General features: G+C 48.2%; 1 protein-coding gene across 3 annotated transcripts in view; it reads left to right on the top strand.

Annotated features, from left to right (window-relative positions):
- The window catches only part of LOC135202935 (nucleic acid dioxygenase ALKBH1-like), a 247,214-nt gene that overhangs the window by 19,592 nt on the left and 211,196 nt on the right, over nucleotides 1-16,426 (top strand). For all 3 annotated transcript variants that reach the window (XM_064232407.1, XM_064232409.1, XM_064232408.1), the window contains exon 2: nucleotides 330-473. In XM_064232407.1, the coding sequence (XP_064088477.1) occupies nucleotides 357-473 (117 nt within the window). In that variant the 5' untranslated portion in view covers nucleotides 330-356. The remainder of the gene's footprint in view (nucleotides 1-329; nucleotides 474-16,426) is intronic.

The following is a 16,426-nucleotide window of genomic DNA, read 5'->3' as shown; positions in this document are numbered from 1 at the left end:
CAAACACAAAAAATTATAGAAAATAATACTACTGCACTCACTACTACTTCTCTAAGAAAAGCAAATATTTTAATCTGTACTCACCATGAAAATACTGTACATCCGCTAAAGAACTGGAAAATAAGGGGAGGTGGGGAATGTAAACAAAAGCGGAGATTGTAAACTGTGTGGTGATTGGCCGACACTTACGGGCACCTTATGGGGAAAAATGCTGATTGGCTTAGAACTGACTACCCGCTTAGGTTCTGAGGCCCTCATATGTACAATAAAGACTCTGCATCATATAACTGAATAGCTTATTGTAAGGCAACCATTTGTTTTTTTTCCAGTGATGTTCAAGAATTTCTTGAGGTAGGATGGAAGACACAGTTGATGTTAAGGAGGACAATTTTAAGGAAGTGTTCAAATTCTATAAACGCAGAAAGCCACCACCAAGCTTCAAAGACGTATTGCAAGTGAATGATGCATTTCAGGTAAAAATTGGTTTTATAGTAATGTGCATGTGTGCTGTATTACCTTAATTTGTATTGCATATATATTGTTTAGTCATACAAGAATGCAAACCTTTGTATTTTATGAGGTTATACTCATGGCAAAAGCTGGTTTGGTTTTTGAAGCTAGGTAACCAAGTATGTACAGATAAACCCCCCAGTTACAATGATTCAAGTTACAATTGTTCCTACACAATGTACAAATCCTCAGTCCTTTACATTAAGAATTACTTTATGGCTAAGCTGGAACACATCAGTTAAAATTCTTGAACAAGGTGGTTTAGGCAGTAACAACCGGTAGGTGGGGAGACTGCCTGCACAGATGTAAACATTCCACTTTGCTTTAGGCTATCTTCCAATGAAGATGTATGTTTTGTGAGCTCTAGTTGATTGTCATTAATCTCCTTTGTTCCTACATGATATACAAACGTCGGTCCTTTACAATAGGAGTTACTCAAGGATTAGCCTGGAAACAACCGCTGAATTCTTCAAACAAGGCAGTTCTGTAGTTAACTACTGGTCTGGTCATTGGTAGTCTCTCCAACCAGACATAAACATTCCAATTTGCTTTCGGCTGTTGCTGTGGAAGGACGTGTTCTTCACCTCTCTCTGCCTGACTGTTATTCAATATTTTCTTCATCATCTTCTATCCCTTTGGGATTTTTCCTCTTTCTTTGCATATTTGTGGATATGACAAATTTTCTAAGACAATTTGTATTTGTTCCGACACATAATACAAACCCTCGGTCCTTTACATAAGGAATTACTATTCAGCGCTAGCTGGACCAGTCGTAAGATTTACTAACAAGGTAGCTCGGCAGTAACTGCTTGTTCGATGGTCGGGAGTCCCGCCCGACTGGAGGTAAACATATCACTTTGCTTTTGACCGCCGTCGGGTGAAGACGTGTGCTCACCTCTCTGCCCGCCTCTGTCGTGAGATTTTCAAACCCTGGATTACTTTTCAACCTTTTTCTATCAGAAAACTAGTGTGAAAGTCATTGTAAGTACTCTGTTTATATATATATATTTTTTTATTAATTATTTGTGGTATTGCATTGCTGAAGAACATGCAGTCCCACGAAGTGGAGAAGCCCCCTCGCTCCCCATCCAACTGGAGAGTGTGCCCTGGAGTGGGAGGCCACAAGTGTGGGGCGTTTAGGTCCAGGCAATGCTGTGTACCCTCATCCCTTATGCACTAGGTGCCGAGGGCTTGAATGCTCTCGGGCCATTACGTACTTGTGATATTTGTGTCTCCTGGTCGGAGGAGTAGTGGGAGTCGTACGAGAAGAGGAGGAAGCTGCATAGAGCTGCCAAGGTGTCGTCAGAAAGCTCTCTCTCGACACCTCTGGTGACTGACACGTCATCTTCCTTTCTCCCTCCTAGTCAACTCCCGTGTATGGCTCTCTCCCCTTCCGGGAATGTGTCCCGCTCCGCCTCTTCGCTTGATTTGTCGAGCGCAGAGGAAGGAACGTTACACCCCGACCTTGAGTTGTACTTGGGGTCTTCTGTCTGTTCAGGGTGGGATCCTGTTGCTTCTACAGGTGTGTCTGCCTCCGTGAAGGAGATATCCAGCAGGTGTGGCGATCTTTGAGCCTTCCGGGCACTCCGAGTATCCGGCGGCTGATTCATCACCTGGCTGCAGCTCATCACTCACGGGATGGAGACGAGGACAACCACAACAGTGTCGACACCAGGTTATGCCGCACCACCACACCTGGTGTATACCCAGCACGTGACAACGGTCACCCCTTCAGCCGCGGTACAAGCCCCACTCCCTTACGTGCCCCGGAAGGAGATGGTTCCTCCGCCGCCTGGGTTTGCTGTCCTCGCCCTGCCCCCTGACTTCGAGTACCCGAAGAGCTCTCCCCTGGACCGTCCTCCTGTAGCTTTCGCCGCACCTGCTGTCTCCGTTCCTGCCCGTAGAAGTGCTGCTGCTTCTGCAGGTCCCTCCAGACAGGTGGAGTTGAGCTGTGTTGCTACCGCAACTACCCCAGCTCTATCCTGGATGGAGGACCTGTTTGCTGTCCTGAAGAAGCTGGCGAAGAAGTCCAGGAAGAAGAGGAAGGTGTCGTCGTCTTCTTTTTTGTCGTCTTCTGCTGCCTCCTCCCCTTCGGCTTCCAAGGCCCCCCTGCCGAGGAAGAAAGTGGCCTCCCCCCCTAAGAAGTCTCGCTCAGAGACTTCTAAGGTCTGTCCTGCTACGGCGGGACAGGTGGGTCTTCTGCTGGTCCTCCAGTTCCTCCGGGAACGGGGCCCGTCTCTCCTTCCTCAGGGAAGAAGAAGACGGGTACCGTAGAGGTATCAGCTACCGTTGGTACCTCTGCTCCTGGTTCCAGAGGTTCGCCTCCGGACCGGGAACTGTCTCAGCCACTCGCTTGCGAGCGCCACCGAGTGTACGATCACTTACCGGTGATCGTGCAGCCAGGAACCAGACGGCTGAGCATACTCACCATCAGGATCCAGGCACGGAGTGGAAGGTTGGCAAGAGTCGCTCAGGTGAATCTCGCCAGACCGGTGATTGCTCTTGCAGCAATCCCCCAGTTCCCAGGGTTGATGTGACGGTCCCACCAGACTGTTCACATGTTGAGACTGGGAAGAGGTACCCCTGGTCACCAGGTCAAGTCTCAGCTGCTTATGGTACCGTGGCACGTTGTGAGGATGGTGCTCACTCTCACCGTGTTAGTGGACACTACTAGTCACCCCTCTGGCTTTCCCACCGGAACCGGATGGCTCGCGCAACTGGTAGCAGCTCCCTGACGCACAAGACCGACGCTACTGTCCTCGGCCCACTGCTTCTCCACAGGGAGACTGCTGGTCCAGACCTGCAGCTCGATCACCTGCAGTCCTCCCAGCCCGCCAGCTCTGCTGGTAGGCAGGGCAAGAGCGTCAGGTCTTCCTCACCTGACCCTTCAACCTCCTCGGGCTACACCGGGAGGAGAGAGGCGAACAAGAGTGACCGCCGCGAGGAGTGCGTTCCTTACAGTCCCGCCATGAGAGCCTAAGATCCTGGCTTGGTCCTTGGACCTAGCAGATCATACTCTCAAGTGGTTGGAGGAGACCACGAGGGGTCTGGCGAGGTTCTTCCTCCTGAAGGAAGAGTGTCTCGAGAGGTGATTGGCCTGGATGGATCTGATGGTCCATCGCCTTAGGACACAATTACCCCCGTGATACAGAGGTCCTTTACAGAGGTCACTGCGCTGATTCGTCAGCACAACGACCTACGGGAATTATCAGTGGTTACTCCCTCTGACCCTCCATTGAGGTTAGAGTCGTTCTGGTGGCCTAAGAAGAAACCCAGAGCAACGGTGGGTCTACCCTGGTCCACCTTGGCCGATGGTATGTTGGACCAAGTTATCCCTTAAACGCCGGAGCGGTAAATAAAAAAATGACTCCCGTGTGCCGGAGGGGTTTGAGAGTGAGCGAGTAAGCGGAAAAAATATTTTTTTCAAAAAATCACAGCGCGCTTAGTTTTCAAGATTGAGAGTTCATTTTTGGCTCCTTTTTTTGTCATTGCTTGAAGTTTAGTATGCAACCATCAGAAATGAAAAAATTATCATTATCATATATAAATAATGCGATATAGATAGCGCAAAAACGAAATTTGTTCCGATACGTAATACAAACCCTCGGTCCTTTAACAATAGGAAGTAGCTAGCGGCAGCTGGAACGGTCGTAAGCTTCGAACAAGGGGAGAACGTAGTTAAACTGCTTGTCCGATCGTCGCGCGCGCCGCGCGACTGGGAGGTAAACAAATCACTTTTTGCTTTCGGCCGTGTGTGGGAAGGACGTGTTCGCCATCGCTCTGCCCGCTTTGTCGTTTGCTTCAACTTTGAGTATTTGTTTTCTCTTTCTGTATATCAGGAGTGATGTAAGTACTTTTTCTCAATTCTATTGTCTTGCAATGAGTGAATTAGAGAAATTGAAATATCACCGCGCCCTCCAGTCGCCCGTAGAGTGTGTCCCGGGCTGGAGGGCGTAAATGTGGAGGGTTCAGGTCATTCGTTGAGGTGGACCCCCACGAGGTTTGTACTCGTTGTCGGGGCGAGAGTGCTCCCGCACGAACCATGTGTGGTTTGTATGAATTGGTCCGAGGCGCAGTGGGTGCTGTACGAGGGCAGGAAGAGACTTAGGCCGGCCAAGAAGTCATCGGAAAGTCCAGTGACTCCTTTGGTGACGGACACTTCGTCCTCTTTCCTGCCTCCCGGCCAGCCCCCACGTTTCGCGCCTTCCCCTGCGGGGGGGGTAGCGGAGTCCTTTTCCTCTCTCGATCCGTCGAGTGTGGAGGAGGGCGCCCGCTACCCGGACGTACAGCTGTACTCGGGTCTTCCGTCCGCTCTGGGGGGGGTGTTTCGCCCCCCCAGGCGCGGGGAAGCCCCTCCAATTAACCCGACTGTTGCTTCCGCAGGTGTGCCATCAGCGAAGGACGACTTGGGACAGGTGTGGGAGTCGCTGGGACTGCAGGGAGTGCCCAGCATCCAGGGGTTGCTACAAAGCGGTTGGCGGGGTCGGCGGTGGTCACTCATGGTGCGGTGACTCCAACCACCACTACTACACATTAACGACACCAGCGTATGAGATGCCACCACATCTGGTATATACGCATATAATGTCGGTGACACCCACGGTGGCAGTACAAAAACCAATTGCCGCCGTTCCAAAGAGGACGATGCCACCACCACCTGGATTTTTTCCTTTGCCGACCCCGGACTTCCGCTGCAAAGAGTACCCCCCTGGACCTGCCGCCAGTGCCACGGATGACGGTGACTGTCGACAGGACGCCTGGCTCTCCCGTGGTACCTGCCGTGCCTGCCGTACCTGTTGCCGCTCCAGCTACTCTTTCCTTTCAGATAGGCCTGCACATTCCATTTCAGATGTTCCTGCCGTTCCTGCTGTTCCCGGACCTGTTTCCTGTCGTTCCCGCTGCTGGTGTTGCTGTCACAGTCTCAGGTCTTTCCGGACAGGTGCCAGTCGGGCCCTGTTGCTTCGGCAACTGCCCCGGCTCCCTCCTGATGGAAGACCTGACGTCTGTCCTGCGGAGCCTGGCGAAGAAGAAGAGGAAGAGGAAGAAGGTGTCGTCGTCGTCTTCATCGTCTTCTTCGTCGTCTGCTGCCTCTCCTTCCCCTTCGACTTCTAAGGCTAAACAGCCGAAGAAGAAGAAGGCTGCCTCCTCCCCCCCTAAGAAGACTCCTTCGTGATCTTCTAAGGGCCCGGCTCGCTCAGGCGAGCTGGGGAGCTCTTCTGCTGGTCCTCCTGTTTCCTTCGGGTACAGGGCCCGTCGCTTCTTCTGCAAAGAAGAAGTCGACGGGGACCAGAGGTGCATCAGCCTCGGCTGGTGCGTCCTCACCTGGTGCTAGTGGTTCTCTGCCGCTAAACCAGGTTCCGTCCTCGGCCGCTTCTCGTTCGCGAGAAGCACCGAGTGACGCTCTTCCAAAGAGGACCGTCCAGCCAAAGTTTTGACGTCCGAGCTCGCTCGCCGTCAAGACAGCGGCGCGGAGCAAAGACTGGCGAGAGTCGTGCACACGACTCTCGCCAGGCCAGTGGACGCTCTCGCAGCGACCAACCGGCTGCTCGGGCTGACGTGACGGTCGCTGACCGGCCACGGGTTGAGGCGAGGAAGGAGTCCCCACGGCCGCCGGTACCAGCCACGGCTGGTACCAGCGGTTTGACGCGCCGAGAGGACGCTGGCCGGTCTCGACGCGAAAGGGAGCCTAGCAGGTCACCCGTCCGCCGCTCCCGATGGGACCGGGCGGGAGACGGTGACCAGCGGCAGCTCGCCTGACGCTAGAGATCGGTCTCGACGTTCTCAGCCGAGCCAATCGCCCCAGGCGAGCGGCGACGCTAGGCCTGCTGCTCGACCCTCACCGCGGGTTGACGATCAGCAGCAGCCCTCCACGCACGCTGGTCCTCCGCCAGCGAGCGAGGGGGGAGCGTCAGGTCTGCCTCTCCCGTACCTTCAACCTCCTCGGGCTATACCGGGAGGAGCGAGGTACCAAGGAGCGATCACGAGAGGTGCGCCGCTCGTGACCCGGCTATGACGCCGTACGGCTCAGGCACGGTCTTAGGACCGACCAGGACCGTAACGCGCAAGTAGTTTGGAGGCGACCGTCAGGGGTCTGTCGCTGTTCCTCCTTCTGAAGGAGGAGTATCGAGGGATATGCTGCTTGCTGGAGGGACTGACGGTCCCTACTCCACAAGACGCTGTGACGCCCGAGATACAGAGGAACTTCGCAGAGGTCATTAAGCTGATGCGTCTGCATAATGACCTCGCGGAAGGATCGCCGCTACCACCAGCAGAGCCCACGTCCCGGCTCGAGTCATTTTGGGGTCCCAAGAGGGAGCCCCAAAATGACGATGGGGTTGCCCCACGATCAGAGCTTGCGGACTCAGTCCTGGATCAGGTGGAGAATCTCGTCTCAGGACGGGAGGACTCGCTAAAATCCGGACGGTCCCTCTAAGCTGCTTCCTCCTCCTCTACAGCGGCAGAGGCGATTCTACGTGCCATCGGAAGACCCGATACTGCCGAAACAGGTTAACCCGGAGTTAGCGAGGCTGACTCCAGGTGTGTCCCTGCAGCAGCTCCTGTCGGAGAAACCTATGTTCTCCGCAGCAGGAGGCACTTGCCCTGGAATCTACCGCTATGGCAGCATTCCAGGCAGTTTCCTGGTTGGATTTGTGGTCCCTCACAATATCCAAAGTAGCGGCCGGCTCCGGGAGTTCTGCTCTCGAAGACGACGCTTTCTTTTAGGAGACTGTGCCAGTCTGGAGGAAGAGCGATCTCTTACCTCGCCCATCAGACTGCTAACCTGTGGGCCAACTTGGTTCTTCGACGTAGGGACGCAGTCCTTACCGAGTGACCAAGGGGGCTGGGCGTGAGGCGGCACTTGGGCTACGAAATGGACCTCTTAGGAGTTCCCCAACTCTCTTTCCTGGAGAGATGGTGGACGCTGCGGTGGAGCGGCGGCGCACTGACGAGAGTGACCGCTTAGTCCACCAGGCAGTCTCGAAGGTTTCTGGGCAATCTCGAGTAAACTGCGGCCAAACCAAAGAGCTTGGCTAGCGCTTCCACGGCGCGAAGACGGTTGCACCGTCCAAACCCCGTGTGAAGACTCCAGTTGTTTCGTACTTCTGCGAGAGGAGGCCGCAACCAGCCCTCCTCCCAGCCCTCCTTTCCCGAGGAGGTGCTGGAAAGAAGTCGAACGAGGAGGGAAACGCTAGGGACGCGTTCCCCCTCACCTGCTGCCGGAAGTGGGGGGGTGCCTGGCGAGCCATTGGGCGACTTGGCAGCGCTACGGCGCCGAGAACTGGATAGTAGACGTCCTTCGGGAGGGATATATACTACCCTCGAGTCTCGGCCCCCCCTCATCTCCAAAACCGGTCCATCTACAGACCTATGTCCGGGGATCAGCAAAGGACAACGCTCTTCGACAGGAGATCAAGACCATGCTGGCGAAACGAGCTGTAGAAATCGTGGAGAGACCAGTCACCGGGCTTTTACAGCCGCCTCTTCCTAGTGGAGAAGGCATCGGGGGGCTGGCGCCCGGTGATAGACCTCTCTCCCCTGAACCGCTTCGTTCGCACGACACGCGGTTCACGATGGAGTCGGCACGCGTCAGTTGCTCGACTCGATCAGGGGGAAACGATTTTCATGCTTTCAGTGGACCTGAAGGACGCGTATTTTCAAATACCCATCCATCAGTCCTCCAGTAAAGTACTCCGCTTCATCTTCGACGGGACGGTGTACCAATTCAGGGCACCTTTGTTTTCGGTCTCTCAAACCGCACCCACAGGTGTTTCACGCGAGTGTTCACGTCTGGTGTCGGCTTGGGCCCATTCGAACGGGAAAATACGTCTTCTGAGGTATCTCGACGATTGGCTGGTCCCTGGCGAGCTCCCGCTCGCAGTTTGCTACAGGACAGAGATCGACTCCTCAAGTTTTTGTCGGGATCTGGGGATCGTGATAAAACCTACGAGAAGTCCGATCTCGAACCCAAGCAGAAGATGAAGTTACCTGGGTATGCTGATAGATACGTAGCAGGGCAAGTCTTTCCCGCAGACTTGCGTATCAGCAAATTCAGGGAGGCACCGGCCGGTTCCTGTCGAGCGGCAGGAACAGGCAGCACAGCAATGGCGAATTCGTGATCGCCATCTGTCGTCACTCGAGAAGTTAGTCCCTCACGGGCGTCTTCACCTACGGTCTCTCCAGTGGAGGCTAAGGAGAGTTGGTCTCAGGCCAGGGATCCTCCTTACTTTCCCGTGGCTATCACGGACAAGGTGAGGCAGGACCTAGCCTGGTGGCTCGACGACAAGACCTCTTAAGAGGAGTGCCTATACGCACTCCCCCCCCGGAGATGCTTCTGTTCTCAGACGCATCGACCGAGGGATGGGGCGCACACCTGGAGGAGTTGCTGACTGCAGGTGTGTGGGACCATCACGAACAAAAGCACCTTCACATCAATGTCCTGGAACTCAAGCGGCGTTCAACGCTCTCCAAGAGTTTCGGGACCGCTTGGTGGGACACTCAGTGGTGTTGATGTGCGACAACACCACAGTAGTGGCATATGTCAAACAGCAGGGAGGGCTAGTGTCTCTTCTTCGCTCATCAGTTGACAGTGCAGGTGCACGAGTCCGGGCCACGGCTCACTCGATAGAGCTGTCCAGCACGCTACATTCCAGGCAAGAGGAATGTAGTAGCAGACAAGCTCAGCCGTCGGGATCAGGTGATAAGGACCGAATGGTCTCTACACCAAGATGTGGCGGAAAGGCTCTTCAACCTGTGGGGGCGACCGGTCGTTAGACCTGTTTCGCCACCCGGCACAACAGAAAACTTCAGGTTTTCTTTTCAGCCGTGCCGGACCCATGGGCAGCTGCAGAGGACGCTCTCCAACACCCCTGGGACAACCTCTTCGCTTACGCCTTTCCTCCCTTCTGTCTGATTCGGAAAGTGATCAGTCGAGCGCTGGTCATCCTCCCAATCTCAAATGATCCTGGTGGCTCCCAAACGACCTCAAGCCGTTTGGTATCCGGGACCTGCTGGCTCTTCTGCGGACGCACCGAGAGAGCTACCCACCTGGCACAACCTTCTAGCCCAGCCACACGTAGAACGGTACCACCACGCAGTCCCAGTTCCTTCAACTTCACGGCTGGCTGTTATCCACCATCTCTTGCGAACGAGAGGCTTTCTTGTAGCGCAGCAACAGAGATGGCTGGACACGTCAGACAGTCCTCTGCAGCTGTGTACCAGGGGAAGTGGGCCGTCTTCTGTGGTTGGTGTCGTAGACAGGGTCTGTCTCCTCTCAGAGCCACTCTTCAGCAGGTAGCGGATTTCCTCGTGTTTTCTTTTTCTTCGCCGAGAGAAGCTCCTCTCAGTACCCACAGTTAAGGGATATAGAGCCGCCCTGGCTCTCGTCCTAAAACTGAGGGGACTGGACATCTCGAATTCGTTCGAGATATCCTTGCTAATGAGGAGCTTTCGAAAGTCTTGCCCACCCAGGGAACTCAGGCCCCCTGCGTGGGATGTGACTCTCGTACTTAGGATTTGACTCGAAGACCCTTCGAGCCACTCCGAGAGTCGTCAGACAAGGGATCTGACCCTCAAGACCCTCTTCTTGCTGGCCCTGGCATCGCGAAGAAGAGTAGGGGAACTACATGGCCTTTCTTATGATGTTAAACATACCAGAGGCTGGGGATCTGTGACGCTCGATTTCGTCCCGAACTTCGTAGCTAAGACTCAGAATCCGTCGATCCCTGACGACAGGTTCGAGTCTTTCACGATCCCCTCCCCTCCCTCCTGGACTTCACCGATAACGATGCGGATGAGATGCTGCTTTGTCCTGTGAGGGCGCTACGGCGCTATCTGAAGAGAACTCGACATCTCAGGCCCTGAGTGTCGACTGCCTCTTCGTTTAGCACTGGGTCACCAAGAAAGAAGTCTCCAAGAACACGCTTTCTTTCTGGCTGCGTGAGGTGATCAGGAGAGCGTACGAAGCTGATGGTAGCGACGACATCCGTACGCTCCGTCCGAGAGCCCACGAAGTCAGAGGTATCGGACCCTCCTTTAGCGTTCTGTAAGAACTTCTCCGTGGCGCAGGTCCTGAAGGCAGGTGTCTGGGCCAACCAGACCCACCTTCACGTCCTTCTACCTTCGGGATATTGCCCACAAAGTCCTTGGATACTTTTTTCCTTGGGACCTGTGGTGGCTGCTCAACACGTTGTGTAAGCTTAACCCACCCAGCAACCCGAGCAGGCAGAACAGCATCGATTCCTGGTATGACTGGGAGAATGAATGGCGTGAATGAGAGAGTGACTGGCTTCTCTTCACCATCTTTTTCTACCTCTACCTGTGGGCAGAGGGATACGGTCGTTACCTACCCTTGCTGGAAAGGAGTCAGTATGCAGGTAAGCTCATTCACAGAGCTCCATCCTATCTCTTTAACTAGTAGATGGAGTAAAATATCCACCACTTTCTCCAACAAGGGGGAGAAAGTGGATGCCAACATGAGACAAACCCATTACTTTACATTTGCTCATGTAAAGGAAAAAGTTCTTACAATGCTGGTACGAAGAGATACGCTTGCCTCTCTCTTAGTAACTCGCCCAGAGGTCTGACCATTGATCCTGCGGTGCACACCCCGATCAATCGGACAGAGGCTTGGATCCCTCCCTCGCTCTTACGACCAGGGAGGCATTCCAGGGATGGACGAACACCAGTCTGTTCATCAAAAGACTCAGATTCCTCCCACCAAGAAGTGAATCTTCCTATTGTTAAAGGACCGAGGGTTTGTATTACGTATCGAACAAATGACAATTTGTCGAAAATTGCATTTTTCCTAACTATACAAACCTGAGGTCCTTTAACATAAAGTCCCTCCTCATGCCACCCCTCACTCTGCGTATTTTGCATGGCCAAAAGCAAAAGTGATTTTGTTTACCTCCCAGTCGCGCGGCGCGCGACGATCGGACAAGCAGTTAACTACCGTTCTCGCCCTTGTTCGAGCTTACGACCGTTGCCAGCTGCCGCTAGCTACTTCCTATTGTTAAAGGACCCTCCAAGGTTTGTATAGTTTAGGAAAAATGCAATTTTCGACAAATTGTCATTGCATATATAATTGTATTCAAATCGCGCTGTGCGCCAAACGGTTAGAGGTAACAAGTTACTTTTTTTTCGTTGTAATGTTGCACTAAATTGCGATCATTTTGATATATAACACATTGTAAAACGATAAAAGCAACACAGAGAAAAATATTATCACAAAATGATTGCATGAATTCGTAGCGTGCGGATGTAAAAAATATTTTTTAAAAATTCACCATAAATCGAAATATTGTTTATAGAGACTTGCAATTTGTTTCAAAATGAAGGAAAATGATTGAATATTACGATACTGTAAGAGTTTTAGCTTACAAATGCAGTTTTTGACCATTTCGAACGAGTTAAAGTTGACCGAATGTCGAATTTAATTGTCAAAAATTTTTTTATATGCAAATATAAAAAAATGAGAAATGCTACAACCGTCCAATAATTTTTGTTTATATTGTGCATGTTTTTTTGCGCACTTTTCACATATAAAACTTTTAAAAAGCGTAATATGAAAAGGCTCAAATATTAGGAGAAATGTGACCTACGCGTTTCCAGAGATTTTCGTCCGAGAATCGGCGCGCGGACGGAATAAAAAAATATTTTTTTCAAAATATTCACCATAAATCGAGATATTGTTCTAGAGACTTGCAATATGTTTTAAATTGAAGATATTATTGAATATAACTAGACTGTAAGATTTTTATGTTACAAATTGCGGTTTTTTTTTACCATTTCGGTTGAGGTCAAAGTTGACCGATCATAGTTTTTTTTCGTACTTATCGTACTTTATATGCAAATATTTCAAAAATGATAATGCTACAACCTTCCAATATTTTTTTGTTATATTGTGCACGTTTTTGCGCACATTTCCATATATAACCTCTAAAAAAAGCGTAATATGAAAAGGCACAAATAGGAGAATGTTGACCTACGCGTTTCCGAGATTTACGGCCGGATGAAGGTGGCGCGCACGAACGGAATAAAAATATTTTTTTGCAAATATTCACCATAAATCGAGATATTGTTCTAGAGACTTGCAATAATGTTTTAAATTGAAGATAAATGATTGAATATTACTATACTGTAAGATTTTTATGTTATATATGCGTTTTTTGACCTTTCGGTTTGAGTCAAAGTTGACCGATCGTAGTTTTTTTTGTACTTCTCGTACTTTATATGCAAATAAATTTTCAAAATGAGAAATGCTACAACCTTCAATATTTTTTGTTATATTGTGCATGTTTTTGCGCACATTTCCATATATAAAACCTTTAAAAAAAGCGTAATATGAAAAGGCTCAAATATTAGGAAAAAATGTGACCTACGCCGTTTAGGAGATTTTCGGCCGAGAATCGGCGCACGGAGGGGGAAAAAAATATTTTTTTCAAAAATTCACCATAAATCGAGATACTGTTCGTAGAGACTTGCAATTTGTTTTAAAATGAAGATAAATGAATGAATATTACTAGACTGTAGATTTTTATGTTATAAATGCGTTTTTTGACCTTTTCGGTTGAGTCAAAGTTGACCGATCGTAGTTTTTTTTCGTACTTATCGGTACTTTTATATGCAAATATTTCAAAAATGATAAATGCTACAACTTCCCAATATTTTTTGTTATATTGTGCATGGTTTTGGCGCACATTTCCATATATAAACCTTTAAAAAAAAGCGTAATATGCAAAAGGCTCCAATATTAGGAGAATGTGACCTACGTGTTTCCGAGATTTTCGGCCGAGAATCGTCGCGCGGAGGGAAAAATTTTTTTTTTTTCAAAATTCACCATAAATCGAGATACTGTTCTAGAGACTTGCAATATGTTTTTAAAATGAATGATAAATGATTGAATATTACTAGACTGTAAGATTTTTATGTTATAAAAGCGTTTTTTGACCTTTTCGGTTGAGTCAAAGTTGACCGATCGTAGTTTTTGTTTTTTTCGTACTTATCGTACTTTATATGCAAATATTTCAAAATGATAAATGCTACAACAACCTTCCAAAATTTTTTGTTATATTGTGCATGGTTTTGCGCACATTTCCATATATAAACCAAACCTTTAAAAAAAGCGTAATATGAAAAGCTCAAATATTAGGAGAATGTGACCTACGCGTTTCCGAGATTTTCGGCCGAGAATCGGCGCGCGGGAAGGGAAAAAAATATTTTTTTCAAAAATTCACCATAAATCGAGATACTGTTCTTATAGAACTTGCAATTTGTTTTAAAATGAAGATCATGATTGAAATAATACTAGACTGTAAGATTTTTATGTTATAAATGCATTTTTTTGACCTTTTCGTTGAGTCCACAAAGTTGACCGACCGTCGTAGTTTTTTTTTTGTTACTTATCGTACTTTATATGCAAAATATATTTCAAAAATGATAAATGCTACAACCTTCCATATTTTTTGTTATATTGTGCATGTTTTTGCGCACATTTCCATATATAAAAACTATAAAATAAGCGTAATATGAAAAAGGCACAAATATTAGGAGAATGTGACCTACGCGTTTCGGATATTTTCGGCCGAGAATCGGCGCAACCCGGAGGGAATACAAATATTTTTTTCAAATATTCACCATAAATCGAGATATTGTTCTAGAGACTTGCAATTTGTTTTAAAGTGAAGGTAAATGATTGAATATTACTATGACTGTAAGTAATTTTGCCTACCCAAAAAAAAAAATATTTATAATATATATATATGATATATAAATATTATATATATATATATATATATATATATATATAGTATTATATATATATAATTTTTTTTTATACGTAAAATATATATATTACATTCTTCGATTCTGGTACCAATACATAAATAAAAGGAATGCAGGTGACACTTCTCTTTTGGCACATACAATGAAATGTCTTATTATTATTTTATCATGCACACATTCAGATATATAAAAAATTGTAATAAATATAAAACTAAATATAAAATAAATGCAGAATACTCACTCGTAATCCTGACTCTTCGTTCTATTCTTGTTTTCTCCCTCCTCCATTGAAGAGTCTTGCATTTTTTTCCACTCGACATGACGAGGTACAGGTGGAGGAGGGAGACGCGCGCCCTTACTGCTGATGGACCCGGCGTTTTTTGACCTTTTCGGTTGAGTCAAAGTTGACCGATCGTAGTTTTTTTTGTACTTATCGTACTTTATATGCAAATATTTCAAAAGTGATAAATGCTACAACCTTCCAATATTTTTTGTTATATTGTGCATGTTTTTGCGCACATTTCCATATATAAAACTATAAAATAAGCGTAATATGAAAAGGCACAAATATTAGGAGAATGTGACCTACGCGTTTTTCGGATATTTCGGAGGATTTTCGGCCGAGAATCGGCGCACGGAGGGATACAAATATTTTTTTCAAATATTCACCATAAATCGAGATATTGTTCTAGAGACTTGCAATTTGTTTTAAAGTGAAGGTAAATGATTGAATATTACTAGACTGTAAGTAATTTGCCTACCCCTCCAAAAAAAAAATATATATATATATATATATATATATATATATATATATATATATATATATATATATATATATATATATATATAATATATATATATATATATTATATATATATATATATATATATATATATATATATATATATTATATATATATATATATATATATATATACTATATATATATATATATAATATATATATATATATATATATTTTTTATACGTAAAAATATATATATTACATTCTTCGATTCTGGTACCAATACATAAAATAAAAGGAATGCAAGGTGACACTTCTCTTTTCGCATACAATGAAATGTCTTATTATTATTTTATCATGCACACATTCAGATATATAAAAAATTGTAATAAATATAAAACTAAATATAAAATAAATGCAGAATACTCACTCGTAATCTGACTCTTCGTTCTATTCTTGTTTTCTCCCTCCTCCATTGAAGAGTCTTGCGATTTTTTTCCACTCGACATGACGAGGTACAGGTGGAGAGGGAGACGCGCGCCCTTACTGCTGATGGACCCGGCGGCGGCCCCGTGCGCCCTCTGCTGTCGGTTTAGGGGGCGCGCTCCAATACATGACCTTAGTGTGGTACTTTCGGTCACACTCCCCTATCCTGCAAAGAGCAACTTTGCAGAGACGACAGAAGAACCGGGTGTCTCTCCTTCTGCCATTCATATGGCACACCCGGCACCGTTTCTCTTGCCTTCGCCCTTCTAAGGCCTCCAGTATGTGTTCCCCTGGCTGCAGCCGACACGCAGGGTCCACTACCCGATGAGAAGCGGTGAATGGCGGGGCCGGCAGCAAAGAAGGGGCGTCGTCAGCAGGGGCGGCGTCGTCAGCAGGGGCGGCGGCAGCAGGGGCGTCGTCAGCCGGGGCGCGTCATAGGGGCGGGCGGCAGGTTGAGCGAAGTTGGCCCTCCTATCTGCCCTTTCCTCTAGGGGCAGATCTGCAGCTCGGGGCAGGGGGTCAGTTATGGAAGGCCACTCATTGGGATCGAAGTTGATGAGGGCATTCCCGGCTACCTCTAGGGAACTGTATGTGGGTCAACCTCGGAAGATTGTCACTGCGGTACCCCACAGTACAGTATGTAGGCATTTTGGAAGGCAACTGAAGGATGTATTTTGAGGAGCTTCTGTGTCCACCTTCTGGTTCTCCTGGCGAAGGGATAGTACTGGATGAGCTGATCAAAGAGATCAACTCCTCCCATGTGCCTGTTGTAGTGCCCAATGACAGTAGGCCGCTTGGTACGAAACTCCTCAAACACAACTCGGCCCTGTCGACGTGTCTTCTTCCGCTGTACGATATCTTCTTGGATGGGTTCATGACTCGTCGTAATCATGGGGACGAGTCGG

Source organism: Macrobrachium nipponense, chromosome 33 (assembly GCF_015104395.2).
Source record: "Macrobrachium nipponense isolate FS-2020 chromosome 33, ASM1510439v2, whole genome shotgun sequence".
In the NCBI taxonomy this organism is placed as follows: domain Eukaryota; kingdom Metazoa; phylum Arthropoda; class Malacostraca; order Decapoda; family Palaemonidae; genus Macrobrachium; species Macrobrachium nipponense.
Note: the sequence above shows the minus strand (reverse complement) of the source record. Positions and strands in the feature narration are given on the sequence as shown.